Below are 22,499 nucleotides of genomic sequence, written 5' to 3'. Positions count from 1 at the left end.
GTCTCTTCAAAAAAAACAAAAACCTACTTGCAACCTGTGGAGAGTTTTAAAGAATACTCACATTCTGAGTACAGGAAATCTGTAGTGTGGGTTGTTCAAATCTCAGACAATACCTGCATATACTAATATTTTCCTAGGTGAGGTTTGAGCATTCATGACAATTAGAAATTGTCTTGGAAGCCCACAAAAAGACAGGTGGCAAACATAATGGTGGCACGACACAAACAGCCCTTTAATTCTACAGAAAATGCCATATTATAACATTTCATTGCTACCCAAAGCAAAAAGAAGAGCAGATCAGCTGTACAGTGAATGGTCTGAGCAGCAAAGGTCATAGATTCATTCTTCAATGTCCCCAGAGTTGGGAAAATCTCTTGTCTGTAACCTTAAAGAGCCACTGCTCATCATTACACTGGGGAGGACAGGGTGTTAATGCTTGCAAATGGTATTATCGCAGCTTATATATTTCATATCAGCTAGTTTTACAAATGCATTGCATAGTGTATTTTTCTTGCCAGGCTTTTGAAGGTTGAAATGTTAGTAGTGGCCTTCTTACTGAGTTAGTATGGGCAGAATTCAAGGTACTGGTTGTGACCTTTAAACCCCTAAACAGCTTGGGTACAGACTATCTGAAGGGCCGTATCTCCCTATACAAGCCAGCCCAAGCACTAAGATCAGCAGGAGAGGGCTTTCTCTCAGTCCCACCACCTTTAAAGGTGCAGCTGCTGTAGACTTGGGAGAGATCCTTCTCCATGGCTGCTCCCAGACTGTGGAACTCCCATGGGAAGTTAGGTCACCCCCTTTCTGCTCTCTTTTCGATGGCAGCTGAAGACATTTTTATCTAATAGGTTCAGGCAAAAGTAAATTGCTGTAACCAACTCATCTAAACAGAGGCTGGATGGCAATCTGTCAGAGATGCTTTGATTGAGATTTCCTGCATGGCAGGGGGGTTAAACTGGATCTCTTCCAACTCTATTATTCTATGATTCTATTTAGACAGGCATTTGGTGGGTGAATTTTACTTGTGTAGTGTGATGGTGATGTCTTAATATTTCAATGTTTTTTGTTGTTGTTGTTGTTGTTGCTTTTTTTAACTTGTGTTCTAATGTTGGTAATATTTAATTATTTATTAACTTTTGTAATCAATGTTTTAGTTCAGTCTTTTTAAATTATTGTAAACCACCTTGAATCTCATTGTGGGAGAAAGGTGGGATATAAACCCAATAAATAAATAAATAAATAAATAAATTTTTAATTCTTCTGTCTGTGTATGTGTACTGTGTCCTTCAAGTCATCCCCAATTATGGCAAACCTATCACAGGATTTTTGTGGCAAGATTTGTTGAAAGAGGGTTTCTCATTGCCCTCTTGTGAGGCTAAGAGAGTGTGACTTGCCCAAGGTCACCCAATGGGTTTCCATGGTCAAGTGAAGGCCTGAACTCTGGCTTCCCAGAGTCCTAGTCCAACATTCAAATGACTACACCATGCTGGCTCTCACTATTTCTTCAACACTGAAAGAAAATTAAGAAATATTTTTAGGACTTGCTTAGCAGCCCTACCCAGCATAGTTAGGAACGCTGGAAGTTGCAGTCCCACAATATCTGGAAGCCCCCATGATTTCCTTCCTGCAATAATACAGGAAAAGCTTCACTGAAGAAACAGCCCTCCAAGAAATGTGTAAAGGAAGCATGAAATACAGTGGTTCAACTGAAATAAAACACAGAAGTTGACACTGTAGGAGAAACAGAGAGAAAAGTGGTAAAAATAGACCAAGAGGATCCAGAAGAGAGTGCACAGAAAAAATGGCAGCAATAAAATGGTGAGAAAGATGAGAACAGAGAGACTGAAATGCCAGCAAAAGGGAACACATGAAAAACTACAGAAGGGTAGATGAATACCATTAAGAGATAGAAGCATAATAGCGGAAGAAAATTATACACCTGCTACAAGCATTTTGAATCAACAGTCAGTTGATTTTCATAGTCTAGAATACCATTGTCTCCACAAACAGTTAAGCAAGATGCATGAAGAAGAAAAGATGACTAACGTTCTTGCTTTACTTTCCATAATGGAAATTAATATCATGGCCCTCCTTTGTCTTCCTATGGCCAACCTTAATGGCCAGTTCTCTGGGACTATTAGCAGCTTTGTAAGGAAAATACCAATGCAGAATAATCTACAAAGCTTAAATGTCTTCCCAAAGAGACCAAGTTTTCCAAGAAAATACAGCAGAATATCAGTCTGTAAAACCAACCATTTGGAACCTTTGAAATCCAAACCCCCAAAACATTTTTGGTAGAGCAGCACGGACATATTAAACAATCCACATAAACGCATAAATAGTTATAAGGCCAATTAAAAGAAAATCAATTATAACTGATACCCATACCATTCCTATTCAAAAGCAGTCTGTGGTGGAGCTTTTGCCATCTTCAGACTATCGATTAGGCCTAAATCCACTGTTAATTCCAATAAAAGCGGTTTCTGCAGAATTTACAAAAGGGTTGATGTATCACGTTTCCTTTGATTCAGTGGTTTTACTGTAGTTAGGAGTTAACAATTGGAGTTATCAACTGAAAAAAACTATGTAGTAGGACCTTTACTGAGATATGGACCACAATTGCTTTTTCTTGGTCCACTTCTAATTAAGCATTTCTCTATCTTGGAAGCTCTCCCATAGCCTCCTTAACATAGCATCATACAGTGATATATATCCATGGTATGCAATGAGATTACATGACCAAACAGTTCCGTAGTTGGTGTTATTCTACACTAGACTCATGCCTGAGAACCAAGACAAAATAAGTACGAAAACAAGGAAATGTACAACCTTCTTTGAATAATTAAAAAAATTATATTTTTGAATACCATGATCACTTAATAGCAGCATTCTGCACCAAGCTTATCCAACTGGTAGTAATTTAATAATATATAGAAAAAATGATTTGAAAGCTGAATTAAAAGCTTACTAGTAGTTATTTAACCCAAATGCAGGATAAGCAGCACAGTGCACCCTCTTTTTAGGTGGAGGATCCGTTCCGCCCCCATGTAAAAAAAATGCATATGCTTGAGTCCCATTGACAATAATGGGGCTCATGCATGGCGTGTTGGTGTGGTGGCACAGTGGTGCACGCGCGGCATGGGCACACACCCCATTATTGTCAATGGGGCATGCTGCCACTTGTGCCCGCGGGCTCCCACGGGCTCCTTAGCGGCTTTCAGCATATGCTGAAAGCCATGTGTGGTGTGTCCACGTATGACACGGGCGCACAGTAGTTACAATGTATCAGATGCTGCCACTGCCTAATCTGCATTCATATCAACTGGGTATGTCGATTGTAGTTCTCAGTAAAACATATTTCATCCAACTGTAGTTTTCTTAAACATTTACTGCAAAAAAACCGTTTTTTTAAAATATGGTATCTAAAATATTCCATTAAATTTGTAAGAAAATTGCAGAATCCAGGGTTATAAGACACAAGAAAAAAGCAAAAGGAATTAAACCTTCTCCATAAAATTCAGCAGGCCCAATACAATGCTTCAAAGCAAGTTTAGAAAAATAGTGCTGCACTGAAACCTTGGGAGATACAGATTCTTCAGTCTCTACTGAGTCATGAAACTCAGCAGGTGACCGCCAATCTTTATATTAGCCTTGCCTTCTTGTTGCGAAGATGGATTTGGGAGAGCACTACACTGCTTTGAGTTTATTGAAGGAAGGGCAGGATATACTAAGAGTAACTAACAAATATTAAATAGTTATTTAAGCCTGACTAACCACTGATTTCAACCAACCTGAGTGCACTTCAGTCTGTTCTAAAGCATGGTCAATAATAAAATATACTCCCTTGACTCCAGTTTAAACACTGTCAGTTTACCATGCATGTTCAGACACATGACAGCTATAATCCCAAAGGATTTATGCTAAATAACAAGAGGAAGTATCTTTTTAAAAAATGCTTGAAACAGCAGGATTTTTTTAAAGTTACAATCCCACCCTACGCAATCATATGGCATTGGGGAGGGGGGAGGTAACAAAAATATCAGAAGGTTAAAGGATACAGAATAAAATCATGAGTAAAGTTGCATAGTTTTTTTTTTTCATTTTCCAACATAGCATGCATGGGAATCAAAACAGTAAACAAAGTAGGCTTAAGGCTCAAGAATACAGTAGCATGCAATTTCCAGGAACAAGAGTAGTATACCAACCAATAGTCAACCAGGAAACAGTTGCATCCACGTCTCTTTTTTATCTCCCATAAGCTCTGATTTTCTTCATTATATAGAAATGATTCTCATTCATTCATTGCCATTACAATACTGTTCTCATTCTTTCATAACCTCAATTCCTCAAACCCATGGGTGTGCCTGCTTATAGCTAATAACCTACAATATGTCATCCATGAAAGCTGCACTGTGACAGTGCATCTCAGGCTATCTGATGTGGAGGGCCAGCACCAGTCTATCAGGGACCAGCACTATATTTGGTTATGGTTGTTTCTTTCTTTCCTGAAAAGTCACTGGGGACCAGCAGCCAATGGCTCAGGGACCAGCCCCAGTCCAGAGAGCACCACTTCAAGTAGCATGTCTAAGATACCTCTTCCATATGTTTCCTTGTATTGTGACTGTTTAACAGGGATGACTGGAAAGCAGAAAACAGATACTGCATTAAGAGTCTCTATATGCAGTTCTGTGCTTCATTTAGAATCATAGAATCATAGAATTGGAAGAGACCTCAAGGGCCATCCAGTCCAACCCCCTGCCATGCAGGAAATCCAAATCAAAGCATCCCTGACAGATGGCCATCTAGCCTCTGTTTAAAGACCTCCAAGGAAGGAGATTCCACTACACTCCGAGGGAGTTTGTTCCACTGTCCAACAGCCCTTACTGTCAGGAAGTCCTTCCTAATGTTGAGGTGGAATCTCTTTTCTTGTAGCTTGCATCCATTGTTACGGGTCCTAGTCTCTGGAGCAAGTGAAAACAAGTCAGCTCCCTCCTCAGTATGGCATCCCTTCAAGTATTTAAACAGGGCTATCATATCACCTCTTAACCTTCTCTTCTCCAGGCTAAACATCCCCAGCTCCTTAAGTTGTTCCTCATAGGACATGGTTTCTAGACCTTTCACCATTTTACTTGCCCTCCTTTGGACACGTTCCAGTTTTTCAACATCCTTTTTGAATTGTGGCGCCCAGAACTGGACACAATATTCCAGGTGGGGCCTAACCAAAGCAGAATAGAGTGGCACTATTACTTCCCTTGATCTAGATACGATACTTTTACTGATGCAGCCTAAAATTGCATTGGCCTTTTTAGCTGCCGCATCACACTGTTCACTCATGTTCAGCTTGTGGTCTACTTGGACTCCCAGATCCCTTTCACACGTAGTCTCGTTCAGCCATGTGTCTCCCATCCTATATCTGTGCATTTTATTTTTCTGCCCTAAGTGCAGTACCTTGCATTTCTCCCTGTTGAAGTTCATCTTGTTAACTGTGGCCCAACTTTCTAGTTTATTCAGGTCATCTTGAATGTTGATCCTGTCCTCTGGAGTGTTAGCTACTCCTCCTAATTTGGTGTCATCTGCAAATTTGATAAGAATGCTCCCAATTCTGTCATCCAAGTCGTTGATAAAGATGTTGAATAGCACTGGGCCCAGGACAGAGCCCTGTGGGACCCCACTGGTCACTTCTCTCCAGGATGAAAAGGAGCCATTGTTGAGCACCTTTTGCGTTCGGTCAGTCAACCAATTACAAATCCATGTAACAGTTGCCTTGTCTATCCCATTTTTTATAAGCTTGTTTACAAGAATGTCATGGGGAACCTTGTCAAAAGCATTACTGAAATCAAGATATACAATATCCATAGTATCCATATACGATATCCCTTCATCTATCAAGCTAGTAATTTTATCAAAGAAAGAGATTAGATTTGTCTGGCATCTGAAAGTGATGTGATATCTGTTCATCATTCACTTGAATTTAAAAGACTGGAAGCAAGTCAAGGGAAGCACTCTGAGGAAGTCCTCAGGCAATTTATTTGTAGGAAAGCCAGCTTCCCCTATTTCCTGGCATACTTGGAAGTCACTGAAGTAAAATTTCCATGTAGCTGTACCATATGGAACTGTTATAGCCCATTCTCAGACCTAACTGCTACTTGCCAAAAGGCAATTAGTCAACAAACCATGTCAAACAGAAACATGTGTGCTTTCCCAAAGGCTAAAAGGAGCCTGTCAATGCTGCATGTCTATTTTTCTAGAACTGTATACCACATACCAGAATACTGAGAAGCAGCTATTAAACTTTACATGTTGACTCACATCACAAGCTGGGCTCACAGTTACCTATTACTGAATTAACTTCTAATACTGAAAGACCATGCAATTTTCTGAACAGAAATTAAACTGAAATTACTAGAATTAGTTCAACAAAAGGCTGTATTTACTTACTTAACTTTTAACTGGCCCCTCAGTGCCACAGTACTTTACACAGGGTACACAAGGTCTATAAATGTCAACTTTTATAGAAAACGAACTACTTTTCTTTGTATACATCCAAATATATATTTCTTTCCTATACAGCCAAACAGAGCATGCTACCTTCTTTTGTGCAAGAGGGCAAGACTATGCATGCTGAAGAGGTCAAAATTCTGTACCAAGTTTTTAAAGAAGAGGAAAAGACAGAGATGAGAGAAGAGAAAAGGGGGCACAGCAGAAGGAAAGAATGAACATTCAGTGTTCCACGTTTACACACGAGCCAGCCCACAAACTTCCATGGCTGCATTTCCATTTTTGAACTTCAGCTATGCACCTCTAGTGCTACAAACTCTCACTCCTTTGGTTATGGTTTTACCCACTGGCCACTCAGGAGTTCAACAGATTTTTCCTGTGGGTAAACAGTCCAACATAGAAATCTAAGTTACCACCACCACTTCCATAAAGACTAGAAATGTGTTTTTTTAAATAACCTAATTCTGGGATGTAGTAATAAATCCTAAAGTTATATGGCATTAATGCAATCTACTCAAGAGTTGTATTAAATCTTCTCTCCCCCTCTCAACTGCTTCTCCCATATCAATAATTATTGTCAGAGGCCTTGAGTGCTATTTTCTGGCAGAAAGACAGACTATGGCCTGTTACAGACTACCAAAATAAAGCTGCTTTGGGTCTCTTTGGAGGTATGCTATTTAAATGATGCATGCACCCTAAGAATCCAGAAGCTGCACCAAAGCTTCACTCCAGTGGTTAGGAATGGAGTGTGGCTTTGGTGCGACCTCCGGACTCTTAGGACCCATGCGTCATTTAAATAGCATACCTCCAAAGAGACCCAAAGCAGCTTTATTTTGGCAGTCTGTAACAGGCCTATGTGTTTAATAAGCGCGTGCACACACACACACACACACACACACACACTTCTATCTTTACATTCTTTTATTCTTTTTTTTAATTTCAAATAATTGTATTTTTTTAACTACAAATGCTTCCACTGCCTTGCAAATATAATACTACATTCCACTCATCTCCCTTTTTCTCTCCCTTCCACCAGTTCTGTGAACCTAAAAATGTAACACTTTAAGGAAAAGTATCACATATCCTTGTATGTCTAATTTACAGCATTTAAGTGCCATAGTACCATCAGAAAAAACACATGGAACATATGTGAAGAGCAGCACACATTCTCCTCACTTCACTTGCAGAGTGTGAAGTGGACATTCAAAGCCTTTGTCCAACTATTCCAGCTCTTGTATGGCAATTGGGCACCCCTGAACTCGCCCACCACCACTGCCTTCTTTCCTTTCCTATATGTATTAGCATAATCTCAGAGCTGCTCTGCTTACCGTTTGCTAAGGAAATCAAAACTTACAGTGGCCACTGAATAATTCATTCCAGATTGTGCTTCCAGTCTATCCCCTATAGCCTGGATAATCTGAAGCCTTCATATAGTGCTAGAAAAACCAGGAAAAAATTTCTCTTCAGATTCTTTTCTTCAACAATGTACTGATACAACACACATCAAGTGCTTTACATCATCACATTGTCCTTTTCCTCTACAAAATGCTGCAAATGTTGCCCTGAGGACATGTGTTCATAGATGATTAAGAACTGGCTAATCTACCCAGGAGGGGAAGCTAGTCATCCCATGAATTACCAGGGAAATTTATTATGCAATTTACGTTTCAGTTCAGTGCTCTTTGATTATTTACTCATTTTAACTTTCACAATACTCAGAAAAACTGACTATATTTTAAAATCTGTCCTGACACTAAATACTTTTGCATAGGAGCAGAGTTCAAAACTGTGTGGAAAACACAACTGCCTCCACTCCTATTACTCAGGAATATCCTGCCATTCCTTCCATAAAAGACTTGGGAGTTTCTCATAAGAGAGAGAAGTGCCCAAATCCCGTGGATAAATGGGGTTTGAATCTGTGAATATCCTGCAAGAGTGGGATTGCTTTCAGATGACGTTGCTCGGCTTTGGCATTAACCTGACATTAATCTGTGCAAAAAGCAGCAAAATCATACCACTTTTTAACTTCAAGAAAATCCCAAAGTTAAAAGCGGCATGATTTTGCCACTTTTTGCACAGGTTAATGTCGGGTTACTGCCAAAGCGCCCCAACATGTTTGAAAACAATCCCGCTCTTGCAGGATATCCACAGGATTTAAATCCCGTTTATCCACCAGATTTGGGTGATTTGTATCCTGTGTGATAAACTGCTTGGAAAAACAGGTTCACATGTAACCATCATTTAGCACTACATGCATGAGCATAAATAAACATTAACCAACTATCTGGCACATGTGCTTGCCCCTCCTCCCCTCTTCTGCTCCTGTATGAATGGGAGGGTAACGTCCCCGAGTTTAATTAACTTTCAGTAAAAGGTTTCATAGTGGATCAACACAAACTCTGGTCAGTTACTGAACAAGACAGCCAAAGCCCCACTCCCATCCCTTAGCCATATGGCTTCACTTGGGTTCCTTTGGGCTAATGCACACAGCATTAAATTCCTTTTAACAAGCAAGCTCAACAGCTGTAATATTTTTAAATACATTGAATAATAAAATAATAATAAATAAAAAATTTATTTGTATACCGCCCTTCCATTGATCAGGGCGGTGAACAACATATTATCAATAACAATACAAAAACACCATAATACAAAAAATACAATACATGTATATTAAAAACAAAATTAAAGCACCATCAGCCAATCATCATTGTCGTCGGGGGGGAAGACCAGCTGGAACTTCATTCGGGGAATGCAGATTGAAATAAGAAGGTTTTTAGCTCCTTCTTAAACTGGATCAGGGAGGTGGCCGAGCGGAGCTCTATGGGCAGCGTATTCCAGAGGGCCGGGGCGACGATGAAATATGACCTCCTCGTTGTGGAGGTTAGTCTAGCCCCTGGAACCCTCAGTAGTTGCTGCCCAGAGGTTCTGAGGGTGCGGGGCGGAATGTATGGAGAGAGGCGGTCCTTCAGGTATCCTGGGCCCAAGCCATATAGGGCTTTATAGGTTATCACCAACACCTTGTACTGTGCCTGGAAGCGGATGGGCAGCCAATGCAGATCTTTAAGTATAGGTGTAATATGGCTGGCCCTGGAAGTACCAGTGACCAGTCTGGCTGCCATATTCTGTACCATCTGTAGCTTCCGGGTATGGTATAAGGGTTGCCCCATGTAGAGCGCATTGCAGAAATCCAATCGAGAGGTTACCAGAGCGTGAATAGATTTTTAAAGCTGCTGTTCACAACTTAAATTGAGATCCATGTAATAAAGAGGATCGTTTTTTAAAAAAAATAGTATGTACATAATTCTACTACAGATCTATCTCAAATGCAGGTTTTTCTACTGACAGTAGCAAACATGGGTTAGAATTGAATGTGCGCTCTCTCCCCCCAGTCCTTTTGATTTTAGAAGAGGACTTTTTGTATAGTGCCCAATCAACCAGTAAAGGAGCTTTGTCAAGCCTATATACATATATGCTATGTACTGAGGTGCATCCACTCCAGAGACCACCATCACACCAACAAAAAGAACAAGCAGTGTTCCTGCAAAGGTTAGAGCCCAAATAGGAAGGGACCTGGACTGGACCCCTCAACTATGCTAGCCCAGAGTAATGTAGACAATCTTTCATTGGTTAATTACCAAAAACATAAGATCTAACAGGACCCCTCCCCCCAAAAAAATCAGCACACCTGCCTCTTCATATTAGTAGCAGCCACTTTGGGTTCCAATTTTAGGAGAAAAGAGGGATACAAATTAATATAAGAAATAAATGTTTTGTCCAGCATGGTTTTGGAAATCCCTCTGAAGCAGCCAATCTACCATTATCACTTTGCTTTGCTTTGTTAACTGCCTTCCAGAACACCTCAAATCATGGCCACCTATGAATGATACATCTCCAAAAACCCCTACTCTCAGCCTCTCTACTCAGATGCTACAGGCTTAGGCCCATAACCTCTCTGATCGAGTCCAGCCATCTGACATGCATTATTCGCCTATTATTCCCCAACCCCAAACAGGATTGGTCCAATATAAAGTCAAAGGCTTTCATGGCCAGCATCCATAGTTTTTTGTGGGTTTTTCGGGCTATGTGGCCATGTTCTAGTAGAGTTTCATTCTGAGTTTGCCAGCATCTGTGGCTGGCATCTTCAGAGAATGCTTTGCTTGGAAAAAGTTGGTTGTATATATACTGTGAATGCAGGAGTGATTTGCATGTGCATTGTCCTGTGTTAATGGCCAGCCTCAGGCTGGGAGGCTAATGCAAAAGAGGATTAATGTCTGAGGATTGGTCCGTTACTTACAGAGAAATTCATTACTCTTATTTACACTGCCTACAAATATTGAGTCAAGGCGTGTTACAAGGCTGCCATTTCTAAGTACTGTCTGAAATACACATGGATACATGAGCTGTGGAAATGTGACACTGTATATCTAAGCCAAATTTACTCAACTTTCTCATACAGCATATATAGCCTTCCTGCTTGCAGAGGAAACCATGACAATGAGTTAGCTTAGCAGAAATTAGCCTCCACCAAAAACAACTGAGCAGATGTACCTAGCTGGAGATTTTGCCAGTAAGTAGTGTGAAACCTTTAATTCAACCTTCCCCAAGGTGGTGCCCCACAAATGTTTTCCATTATAACTCCTATTGACCTAACATGGCCAACAATGAGCTATCATAGGAGCTGAAGTCCAAAAAGTTTGGAGATCACACAGCATCAGAATGACTCAGTTTCTCTCATTCATTTCCTTGCCTTTCCTAGAGGTTTCATGGCTTTCCCTCATACTCAGAAAATAATTGTGCATAACTATGCAGAATATTATTTTTTTTAAAAAAAGCATTTAGGGATTTGGTTATCCGAAAGTAATATAAATTTGTTCAAAAACAACTATAAAGCAACATGGCAAAAAATAGAGAAAGATCTGAAACACTGGAACACATATAAATTATCATTACTGGGCAGAATAGCCGCAATAAAAATGAGTGTCCTACCAAGATTTATGTTTCTGTTTTTAAATCTGCCAATTATTCTAAATGAAAAAATGTTTGAAATATGGGAAAGAGGAATATCGAATTTTGTGTGGAGAGGAAAGAAGGCTAGAATACAGTTAAGAATACTGAAAAAAGAGAAAGATCTAGGAGGGTGTGCTTTACCGGACTTAAAATTGTATTATAGAGCATGTAGCATGCTATGGATTCAAGAATGGATAATGTTAGAAGATTAAAAATTACTGAATTTAGAAGCAACCAGTATTAAAAATGGATGGCATGCTCATCTACGGTATTCTAAAGAAATAATGGATAAAAACTTTAACAAACATATAATAAGGAAAGCGTTACTAAGGACTTGGAATACAGTAAAGAAAAAGTTTTATAGAGGAATACCAGCATGGATCTCAATAGAAGCAGCTTTTTCCATTGGAAGGTGGGAAGGAAAAGACAGCTGGATCAGGTATAAAGATATAACTTGGTTCGGATACTTACAAATCACACAAAGATACAAAAAAGACCTAAACAGGGAAGGTTTTGAGAAAGAGCTGAATAAATTAGATAAAATAATATGGAAAAAAGACAAGGGGAAGATCTCTAGATTATACAAGTCACCATGTATATGGTAAAATGGGCACAGGAAATAGGGCATGAAATATCATTAGAAAACTGGGAACGTGCATGGAAAAAGTCCTATAAATTTACTGCATCACAAGACCTCAGAGAAAATTACATCAAAATAGCAAATAGATGGTATTACACACCACTAAAGATAGCAACACAATATAATTTAAAAGATAAAAATGCTGGAAGTGCCATAAAGGAAAAGGTTCTTACCATTATATGTGGTGGTCCTGCCAAAAAGCCAAAACCTTCTGGTGTAAAATACATAAGAACATACAAGAAATATTTGAAATACAATACCCCTTAACCCCAGAGTTATATTTGCTAAATATGGCCTGTTACAGACTGCCAAAATAAAGCTGCTTCGGGTCTCTTTGGAGGTATGCTGTTTAAATGATGCATGCATCCTAAGAATCCAGAAGCTACACCAAAGCTGCACTCCAGTGCTTAGGAATGGAGTGTGGCTTTGGCACGACCTCCGGACTCTTAGGACCCATGCATCATTTAAATAGTATACCTCCAAAGAGACCCGAAGCAGCTTTATTTTGGCAGTCTGTAACAGGCCTATGACATCTTTTCTGGGTGAAATTTTAGAGAAAAGATACTGGAGAATTATACTTTATCTAATCACAGCAGCTAGAATACTACTGGGGAAAAATTGGAAGTCGGATATTATACCAAAAGTAGAAGAGTGGTTACAGAAAGCCATAGAATATAAAGACATGGATATATTGTCAGCATTAATCAATTATGAATCAAGAGAAAAAAGAGAAACTGAATGGGAACCAGTCATAAGATATTGGAAGAAATATGTGACATAAAAGACATAAAAGACACAAAAGAGGTAATTTTGTTTCAATAATCTTAGTTAAACTAACTTTATGGCTCAACCCCTTAGGTCTATATAGAATAATACAATGCAAGAGAATGTATATATAATATGGATGGAAATATGTATGGTTTAATGGAAGATTTGTATATGGTTACAGCATATTGAAGATCAATATGTAACATTTAATGTCAATGTAGAATGGAAAATATGAAAAATAATAAAAAATAATAATTAAAAAAAAGGGTTTAGACATTTCTAGTTCATGCTGCAGTCTTAAGCACATTTCCTTGAAAGTTATATCCTATGGAAACTACTGTAAATTGCTTCTGAGTCAATATATTTAGTCTTGAACTTGGAAGTTTAAAACCATGTTTTATTACAGTCAACCCTCCATTTTCACGGGGGATCCATTCCAGACGCCCCCCCCTGCAAAAACAATGACTTGCCTATATTCAAGTCCCATAGGTTTGAATAGAGTGCATGCCTGCGTGTGTGCATGGGGAACACACCGTGGGAGTGCACCCCATTAAAAATAATGGAAGTCACCCCTCCATGAATATTCAAGACCACGGACCTCAAGTCCGCAAGAAAGGAGGGGCAACTGTATTAGTACATAGAGAGATCTTGTAATACTTTTTACACTAACTGAAAGAAAGAAGTTGGCAGCATGAGCTTTCTTGGACTTCAGGCTACTTCCTCAGGTGCATATGGTGGAGTGGAAGCCAGGGACAGGCATGTATACCTTATACTGTATATACACATGTGTGTGTGTGTGTGTGTGTGTACACATACATACACACCCACATTATACAGTGGACCCTTGTTATATTCTGGGTTTTGGTTCCAAGATCCCTCATGGATAACAAAATCCATGGATGCTCAAGTCCCATTAAATATAATGACATAGAAAAATTGTGTCTCTTATAAAAAATAGAAAATCAAGGTTTGATATTTGAAATTTATACTTTTTTGGAACATTTTCAAACCATGGATGTTTGAATCTGTGTATAAGAAATCCGTGTATAAGAAGGGCCAACTGTATATATCTGTCCCTGGCTTCCACTCCACTAAATACATCTGAGGAAGTAGACTTTAGTCTACGAAAGCTCATACTGCCAACAGCTTTCTTTACGTTAAGTCTCAAAGGTGCTACATCTCTCTACACACTGATTCTACAGACTAACATGGCTATATGTTTGAATTCTTTTATTATTTATTATTTATATTATATTTTATATTATTTTATACTTCAGAGCTTTAAACTAACCCATGTCAAAGGACTTACCTGGAAGCTTATACCTGGTCGACTTCTCTGGAAGCTGAACTGAAATAATCTGGCTTCCAAAGAAATGAACTGCGGGTGAGAAAGTACACAAAGCCAGGGAAACAAGCCAATTCATGCCATGCTTACCGTTTTGGCCAGGTGTCGCGTTTATGTGTTATACAAAATGCGCACCTAGCATAAATAGGGGCAAAGTCCTCATTCTCAGAGGCATTGACCATAAAGGTTAGAAAGATGATAAAGGCAAGTGTATACAGACATACACAGGGGCTGGGAAAGGAAATGGCCAGTATTTAACTTTTAAGACAGGATGCATAAATCGATAGCTTTGGTTCTTACTGGCTTTGACTTCCATATAAAATGGCACATAGCTCTAGACCCCATTTTACTATGGAGACTCCAAAGCCCATAATTCTTCCAGCTATTTGCAGAGGCTCCCTTTGGGAGGAGGAAATGTGGTTTTAAAAGCCTAGGAAGAAAAGTAAAGACTGGTAGGGCGCCACACTAAAAGATGAAAAGAAAGGACTTGTGGACTAAAAGTCGGTCCAGAAGGCAAGCAAATGTCAGTAATGCCAACTCATTCTTGTCTAGCTGTGTGTTTTGGATCTGCACCAGAGGTGCCGCAACAAACTACCATTCCCACAGTTCCATACCATGGAGCCATGGCTGTTAAAGTGGTCTTAAACCAGATTATTTATAGAGTTTGGATGCAGCCTTTATTTGAACATTTTCAGGGACGGAGGCCCAAGGTCAGCCTTTGTGGCATATTTCCCCAACGAAGAGAGGAAGGAAGTCTGTCATGCCTCTAAGAAAGAGTCCATTTCCCTTTGAGGCCTTTTAAGCCTCTTCTTTTCCAGAAAGGTGCAGCCTCAGCATATGAACTAAAACTTGGGGACCTTCCCTTTTGGTTTGTTGAACATCTACTCCCAGAATCCTTCACTGCGAGGGAGGATGATGAAGGCCGGGTCCTTTTCCCTTCCCTCAGCTCTAGACAAGATTCTTCCTACACTTTCCAGCAAAGGAGAGGGGAAAGGGGAATCACACACACACACACACACTTCCCTGAGAGAAAGTCCCTGTCTGTGTTTTTTGCTATTTCTCCTGAGCAAATCCAATGGAGGAGCTAAGCTCCAGAGCATCCCTTGAGGGAGGCATCCACACGGCAGAAACAACGCAGTTCGACGCCGCGGAATCCTGGGAATGTGCAGTTTTGGAAAGGAGTTGCAAAAGGGTTGTGTAGTTTTCCAACTCGCAAACGTCCATAGCCTTGCGCCAGAGCAGTTAAAGCGAGGCCAAACCGGGTTATTTCTCCAGTGCGGATGCCGCCTGTAGTCCCAAGACTCAAAACCACTTCACCACTGCAAAACGGCCAGTCCCAGGATTCCTTTGGATGGAGCCCCGGCTGTTGCTGCGCTTTAACTCTTTGTCTGTCTCTTTGCTATGGAATTCTGGGAGTTGGAGTTTACAAAGAGACAGACAAAGAGTTAAAGCGCGGCCAAACCGGATTATCTCCCCAGTGTGTCTGCCCTCCCCATCCTCCTGGCCTCACCTTGCCCTTGGGGCGGCCGTCGCCGGTCCTTTGCCAAGCTCCAGCGTGGCTGCGCCGGGAGGGTCCCGCGTGGCTTCCTCTGCAGCTTGGCGGCCTCAGTCTCTCTGGCCCCAAGGAAAGGGAAGGGAAGGAGCCTCCTGGGGCCCAGAGGCCGGAGTGGGGCGGCAGGAAGCAGGGCGAGTGGTGGTGGCCAGAAGGAGAGGGAGAAGGAGGAGGGAGAGGAGGCCCCGCCTGTGGCCACTGCCCACCACTTCGAGGTAAGGCCAGGGGGAAGCCCTCCAGCTCCCCACACAAATGCCCAGAACGCGCCCTAGGAAGGAAGGAAGGAAGAAGGAAGGGAGGAGGGAGGGGAGGGAGAGGATTGGAGGGGAGGGAAGAGGAAGGAAGGAACTGGATTTGCTCTTGCCGTCCTGTGAGGCTGAGAAAATGTGACTTTTCCAAGGCCACCGAGTGGGTTTTCTCCTTGCCAGTTCCTTCCTCTAAAACATAGCTTACATCTCCTGGTATTCATCGGTGGTCTTCCATCCAAGTACTAACCAGAGCTGACCCTGTTTAGTTTCCAAGAGCAGATGGGGGGCGTCTAGGTGCCTTTAGGCTGTTTCTTGTTGGCATGTGCCTTCACATTGGTTTCTGATTTATGGCAACCCTAAGGCTTTTGTGGGCAAGATTTGTTCAGAGAAGGCTTGCTATTGCTTTCCTGAGGCTGAGAGGGTGTGACTTGCCCAAGGACACAAACAGTTCCATGGCCCAGCAGGGAATCAGACCTTGGTCTCCAGAGCCCTGGTCCAACCTTCCAAACACGGCGTCAGGCTGGCTCTCTCTTTAGGCCATTAGTCTGTAATAATCCAGCCCTGTTGTTCCTGTCTTAATCCCACAGATTAACCAAAATGGGGGGAAAGAAAAAGAGGCCCATTTTCACAACCCAAGAAACAGTAACCATGCTGGCTGGAAAATTCTGAGAGTTGCAATCCAAAGAAGTTACATTGCCATGCTTTGCCTTCCCATTCCCAACCTCTGTACAGACTCATTGCTTAATATGAATGTTAAAACTCAAGGTGATTTTAACAGCCATTTGTTAATTGCACTTTAGAACTACAAAGCAAGGCAGATTTTTAGTCTCATTCGCATCTGATTATGATAATAAATCCTGGGACAGAGGCAGAGGAGCTATTAGTATCTGCTGGGATAGGCCCTTGGTATCAGCTGGGATATCAAAATCTGTGGGTGCTCAAGCCCTATTAAATACAGTGGAGTAGTAAAATGATATCCCTTGTATCAAATGGCGAAATTAAGCTTTGCTTTTTGGAATGTATATTTTTAAAAAATATTTTCATTCCTTAGTTGGTTAAATCCATGGATAAAGAATCCATGCATACACAGGGCCTACTGTAGTACAGTACATCAAATTTAAGGAATGGAAAGGGCACCAAGTCTTATCCTATAATATAGCTAGAGAGCCAGCCTCGTGTAATGGTTTCAGCATTGGACTATGACTCTGGAGGCCGGGATTTGAATCCTGACTTGGCCATGTAAAACTACTCAGTGACCTTGGGCAAGTCACACTCTCTCATCATCACAGGATAATAGTGGCAAACCCCCTCTGAAGAAACTTACAAGAAAACCCCATGATATGTTCCCCTTAGGGTCACCATAAACTGAAAATGACTTGAAAGCAAACAACAACATATCTGCTGGTCTTTCATATGCCATAAGACAGGGGTAGGCAACCTGCGGCCCACGGGCTGGATGCGGCCCGGCAAGGCCTTGGGACTGGCCCCAGCCTGGTCCTGCCGCCGGGGCCTTTGGGGAGCAATTGTCTATAGGAGCCTCAGAAACATGCATTTATATTAACATTTTTTTAAAAATCAGCAATTTTTTTTGTGTGTCCTCCATTTTTTAAAAAAAGTGTCTTGCATTTGAAAATTTTGTCCTACATTTGTCCTGGTTTATTTATATATTTACTTTTTTAAAAAATTATTTAATTATTTATTTTTTGGCTTCGGCCCCCCAGTTGTCTGAGGGACAGCAACCCGGCCCCCGGCTCAATAAGGTTGCCTACCCCTGCCATAAGATATTGCCCATGGAAGTGGTTGGTAAGTGCCTTGCTTGTGACTGTTGGCATTCTGCATTAAGACTCATGGCAAGACTTACCATTAGACAAAGTGAGGTGAGTACCTTGGGCAGCAGATGCTGGGGGGCAAAAGTAACAACCTCTTAGCTTCTCTTCTTGAATTTCGTGACCTTTCCTCCCCGCTTGGTGAACAAGGTTGTGTCCATGCACACATGCTCAACCCCATGATAGCCTTGTGACACCAGTTAAACTCAGAATGCTTCCAAACCATCTGTGGCCATCTGTGATATTCCAGATGCTTTTGACTTGGCACTCCCATCAACCTCAGACAACATAACCAAGTCAGGGATTATGGGAGTGACAGTTCAATAATATGTGGAGGGGCACATTGGTCCACTGTTGTTCTAATCTATGAAAGAGACATCTCTCAGACTACTATGACGATGCTACCACTTTAAATCTATGAAACAGTCTCTGCTTCCTTAATGGTGTGTGTGTGTGTTTATGTAGACACCAAGCCTAATATCACACTGGCTCTCTGTGCTGTAAATTGCTCCTCAGCTGCAGCAGCTTCTATGTAATCATATTTAAAGCAAAAGCCACATGATCATTTGACACCTACGTTCACACTAGTGCCAAAAACAGATTTGGCAGGGAAAAGGAGAGGTGAAAACATGACTGGGGACAGGGAAACAACTAAGCACAAAAAATTCAAAGACTAGCCACTATCATGGGACCTCACAAATCTTGGCCCTGAAATATATCAATTAGGCCCTTTTGTCATATATCCATGTTTGAAGTTAAAAGCCTGAAATCTGCTGACTTGAATGTCCTGAGGGCTAAACAGCACATGATATGGGAAAATCATGTTTGGGTTTCCTGACATTACTTTCTTTGGCTAAAAGAAGATGGGTGGAGAGGCAGAGGTGGACTGAAGTCATGGCATAAAAGGGTATTTTAATCCTTTGACCCCATATCAGCTCCTTCTCACAAATTACCCCCTCCTCCTCCCTTATTTTAAATATATAATTAGGAATACAGAAGGGGCATGCTAAAAGATCACTATATTAAGTTAAAGGCTGCTCTGTCACTTCAAACCAGCACCAACCTTTAGCCATTCGGCTGAGGAGAAGTTTAAATAAATGCATAACGGATTTATGCATTGTGCACAGGTTCAAGTTCACACAGATCACCAGGTTCCCAGGTCTTAGATTTCCATGTTCTGTGTATCTGCTTCCAATCAGATGGTTCGTGATAAGGTGGTCACTAGTAAGGAATGAAAAATAAATAAATAAATAAATATGCATTGTATGAAAACATAAAGAGTAATAGATAAACTTTAGATTTAAAAAGAATCCATGTCTCATGTTTCTGTTTATTCTAGTTTCTGAACCAACTATCATAATTGTAAAGCAGTGTAGTTTTATACATATCCATTCAGAAGTACCATATATACTCGACTATAAGTCGACCTCATGTATAAGTCAAGGGCATGTTTTGGGGCCAAAATTATAGAATTTAATATGACCTGTGGATAAGTCCAGGGTTAAAACCTAGGGGCATGTAACAAACAATGTAAAAGATGAAGCAAAGGAAAACAATGCCAAAGAATTTACAAGATTCCTGCAGGAATAACTGTTTATGTTCATGCTAAAGGCTAGATGGATGAGACAATAGAGGGGATTAATGCTTCCATGACAGATTGCACTCTTGCCTTTCACCAGGGGATGGTTCCTTTTTTCTTTTTTCATTGTAAAAGTTAAAGTACAGTACTCACATTTATCCACATATAAGTCGACTCAGATTTTTGGAGTCAATTTTTGACTAAAATTTCTACACTTATATATGAGTATATACAGTAAATCTAATTGAGTTCAATGCGGCTTATTACCAGGTAAATATGTAAAGGACTGTCACCTGAAACATAAAGCTTATAAATAAAGTCTTCAAAAAAATAATTCTGTAACCTTTTCAATGGAGAAGTTGTCCCAGGGTTTAATTAAAATTTCTCTCTATCGCTGAGCAGTTGCTAAAATCATCTAAATATTTTTCAAAGTATGTTGACCCACATTCAGAAAATAATGCAGGTCCTCTGCTTTAATATCCCGTCATGTCATGTATTGGAAGCATTTTACCCTGTGCCAAACTGCATACTGAAAGTTGTTGCACATATAATAATAATAATAATAATAATAATAATAATAATATTTATTTGTATACCGCCCTCTGGCAAACCAATCCGGGCGGTTAACAACAGTAAAATATAAAATATGACAATTAAAAACACTTTATCCCTCCCCCCCTTAAGACAGTATTAAATAGTATAACATATTAAAAATACAATATCAAGGATAAAAACAGCAATTAAAACTAAAAACCCTGATATCCCTCTGTTAATCCTCAACCATCTCTAAGATGGGGCCACGGGAGGAATGAGGGAATGAGGGAACCTGGGAACCTGGGCCGGGATGGTTAATCTGGAAAGGCCTGCCGGAAGAGATCCGTCTTGACCGCTTTTTTAAAGCTGTCTAATGATGTTATCTGACGGATCTCATCCGGCAGGTCGTTCCAGAGTTTACAAGGAACACACACACACCATAAATCATAACATTGAGAGAAAAAGGCAGTGTGCAACCAAATGGTTTTCCTTGTACTTTGCTGATTAATTCTACACTGACAGCACAATCTCGCTTGAGCTGCTGAATAGAAGATATGTGGGAAGTTTCCTTATGCTAAATCAGATTGGTGAACCGTCTGTCTTAGTATGGTCCACTCTGGTTTCGAGCAGTTCTCCCAGGTTTTAGACTGGAGTCCTGCCCAGTCCGACTTGGAATGGCCAGGAATTACCTCCAGGTCCTTTTTTGTTTAAGCTATGTCTTTCAACACTGAACTAGAACCCTTCCATACTTTGTTTTTTTTTAAAAAAAACAAAGCTATTAAAGGGCATTCACATTACTGAAATCATAAGCCAGGAGTGATTAAATGTGGCTTGTGAACCACACACAAGGGTTGTTTTCGTGGATCTCAGAGCCTGCAATTTTTTTTAATGCTCCCAGCTATCACCTGAGCAATGTGGGAGACATTGTTGGCATATTTTTACCTCCTAAACTGTGTTATACTCAAGATAAGCCTTTTCTCAATTTCCAGATCACTTTAGAGATGGGAAGGCCCATGGAAAAATTTTCCTGAATCATGCTAGAATAAAATATTCCATAATTGATTTTCTTCCTGTTTTTAATTTTTTTTTTTCCCCCCCCCCCCCCATTTCCCCCCCCCCCAATTTTTTCCTGGGGAATTCACACTTTTACAAGGCTTGCAGAACATTTTCAGTCAATAAAAGTGTAAACAACACCAAACACATATTTTAAAGTGTAAGTGGTTAAATGCAAATAATTTGGAAAAGTGTATAGAAACTAGGTCTAAAACAGATTGCAGTGATCATTTTGAGACCACTTTAAATACCCTGGCTCAATGCTAGGGAATTCTGAGAACTATAGTTTTGTGAATCATTGAGCCTTCTCTGTTAGAAAGCTCTGGTACCACAGCAAATTGCAATTCCCAAAATTCCCTAGCACTGAACGTTAAAGTGATCTCAAGATGGAATATTTCTTCAATCTGTTTTGGCCCATACTTAAAGTGGTGTAAATTAGGTAAACTGCATGAATAAACACACAAATTTCAGTATGGAAAGAAAACACACAAGTCTCACAACATGATATAATTATTATTTTTGGTAGAATTTGGAGAAAGGTAGAATTTGGAGAAAATCAACAAAATCAATTGACAGTTTTTTGTGGGTTTTTCGGGCTATGTGGCCATGTTCTAGAAGAGTTTTTTTCTGACGTTTTGCCAGCACCTGTGGCTGGCATCTTCAGAGAATGCTGGCATAGAAGTGAGTGGGATATACACACACACACACACACACACACACACACACACACACACGGTGTGACCTTTGGTTGGAAGGAAGGCATTTATATGTTAATCTGTGTATTGTTCTGTTGTTGAATGGCAAGGCCTCAGGGTATCAATCTAATTAGTGATCCATTGTCTGCTGGGAAACCCCCTGACCCTGGGTGAAGTTTATTTGCATGTTTTGAGTTTTAATTTTGGTGTTTTTGAGGACTGGTAGCCAAACCTTGTTTACTTTGGGCATTTCCTCTTTCCTGTTGAAGTTGCCCTGATGTTTGTGGATTTCAGTGGCTTCCCTGTGCATCCTGACCTGATAATTGTTGCCATGGTCCAGAATTTCAGTGTTTTCAAACAGCATTTTATGCCCAGGATGGTTTACAAAGTGTTCTGCTACTGCTCATTTTTCTGGCTGGCCCAGTCTGCAGTGTCTCTTGTGTTCCTTGATTTGTGTTTGAATAGTGTGTTTAGTGGTCCCTATGTAGACTTGTCCATAGTTGCACGGTATGCAATAAACTCCTGTGGCTGTGACAGGGATTTTCTTGGTTGGTTTGTAGATTGTTTGGAGATTGTATTTTCTCACCCGTTTCCCTATTCTGTCGATGACTCCTTTGATATATGGTAAAAATACCTTCTCTTTGGGTGGTCAAAGGAATTACCATCTCTAATATCTAATATTGCCATCTCTAATATCTAATATTTAAACATTGCTATCATGCCTGGGAAGGCTTTTTGGAACAGGATGGTT

General features: G+C 40.5%; 1 protein-coding gene across 3 annotated transcripts in view; it reads right to left on the bottom strand.

Moving 5' to 3' along the window:
• ST3GAL6 (ST3 beta-galactoside alpha-2,3-sialyltransferase 6) overlaps positions 1 to 16,022 on the bottom strand; it is a 56,351-nt gene extending 40,329 nt beyond the window's left edge. The window contains exon 1 of one of the 3 annotated variants that reach the window (XM_042460300.1): positions 15,772 to 16,022. Coding sequence is in view for 2 of the 3 variants with exons in the window: in XM_042460299.1 (XP_042316233.1) it covers positions 14,226 to 14,340 (115 nt within the window). In the remaining variant the exon portion in view is untranslated. Of the gene's footprint in view, positions 1 to 14,225; positions 14,587 to 15,771 lie in introns of those variants that run through there. The other 2 variants (XM_042460299.1, XM_042460301.1) reach the window with 2 other exon arrangements.
• Positions 16,023 to 22,499: the final 6,477 nt, after the last annotated feature.

The sequence above is a fragment of the Sceloporus undulatus genome, chromosome 3 (genome assembly GCF_019175285.1).
Source record: "Sceloporus undulatus isolate JIND9_A2432 ecotype Alabama chromosome 3, SceUnd_v1.1, whole genome shotgun sequence".
Lineage (NCBI taxonomy): Eukaryota > Metazoa > Chordata > Lepidosauria > Squamata > Phrynosomatidae > Sceloporus > Sceloporus undulatus.
This window is presented reverse-complemented; position numbering and strand designations above follow the sequence as displayed.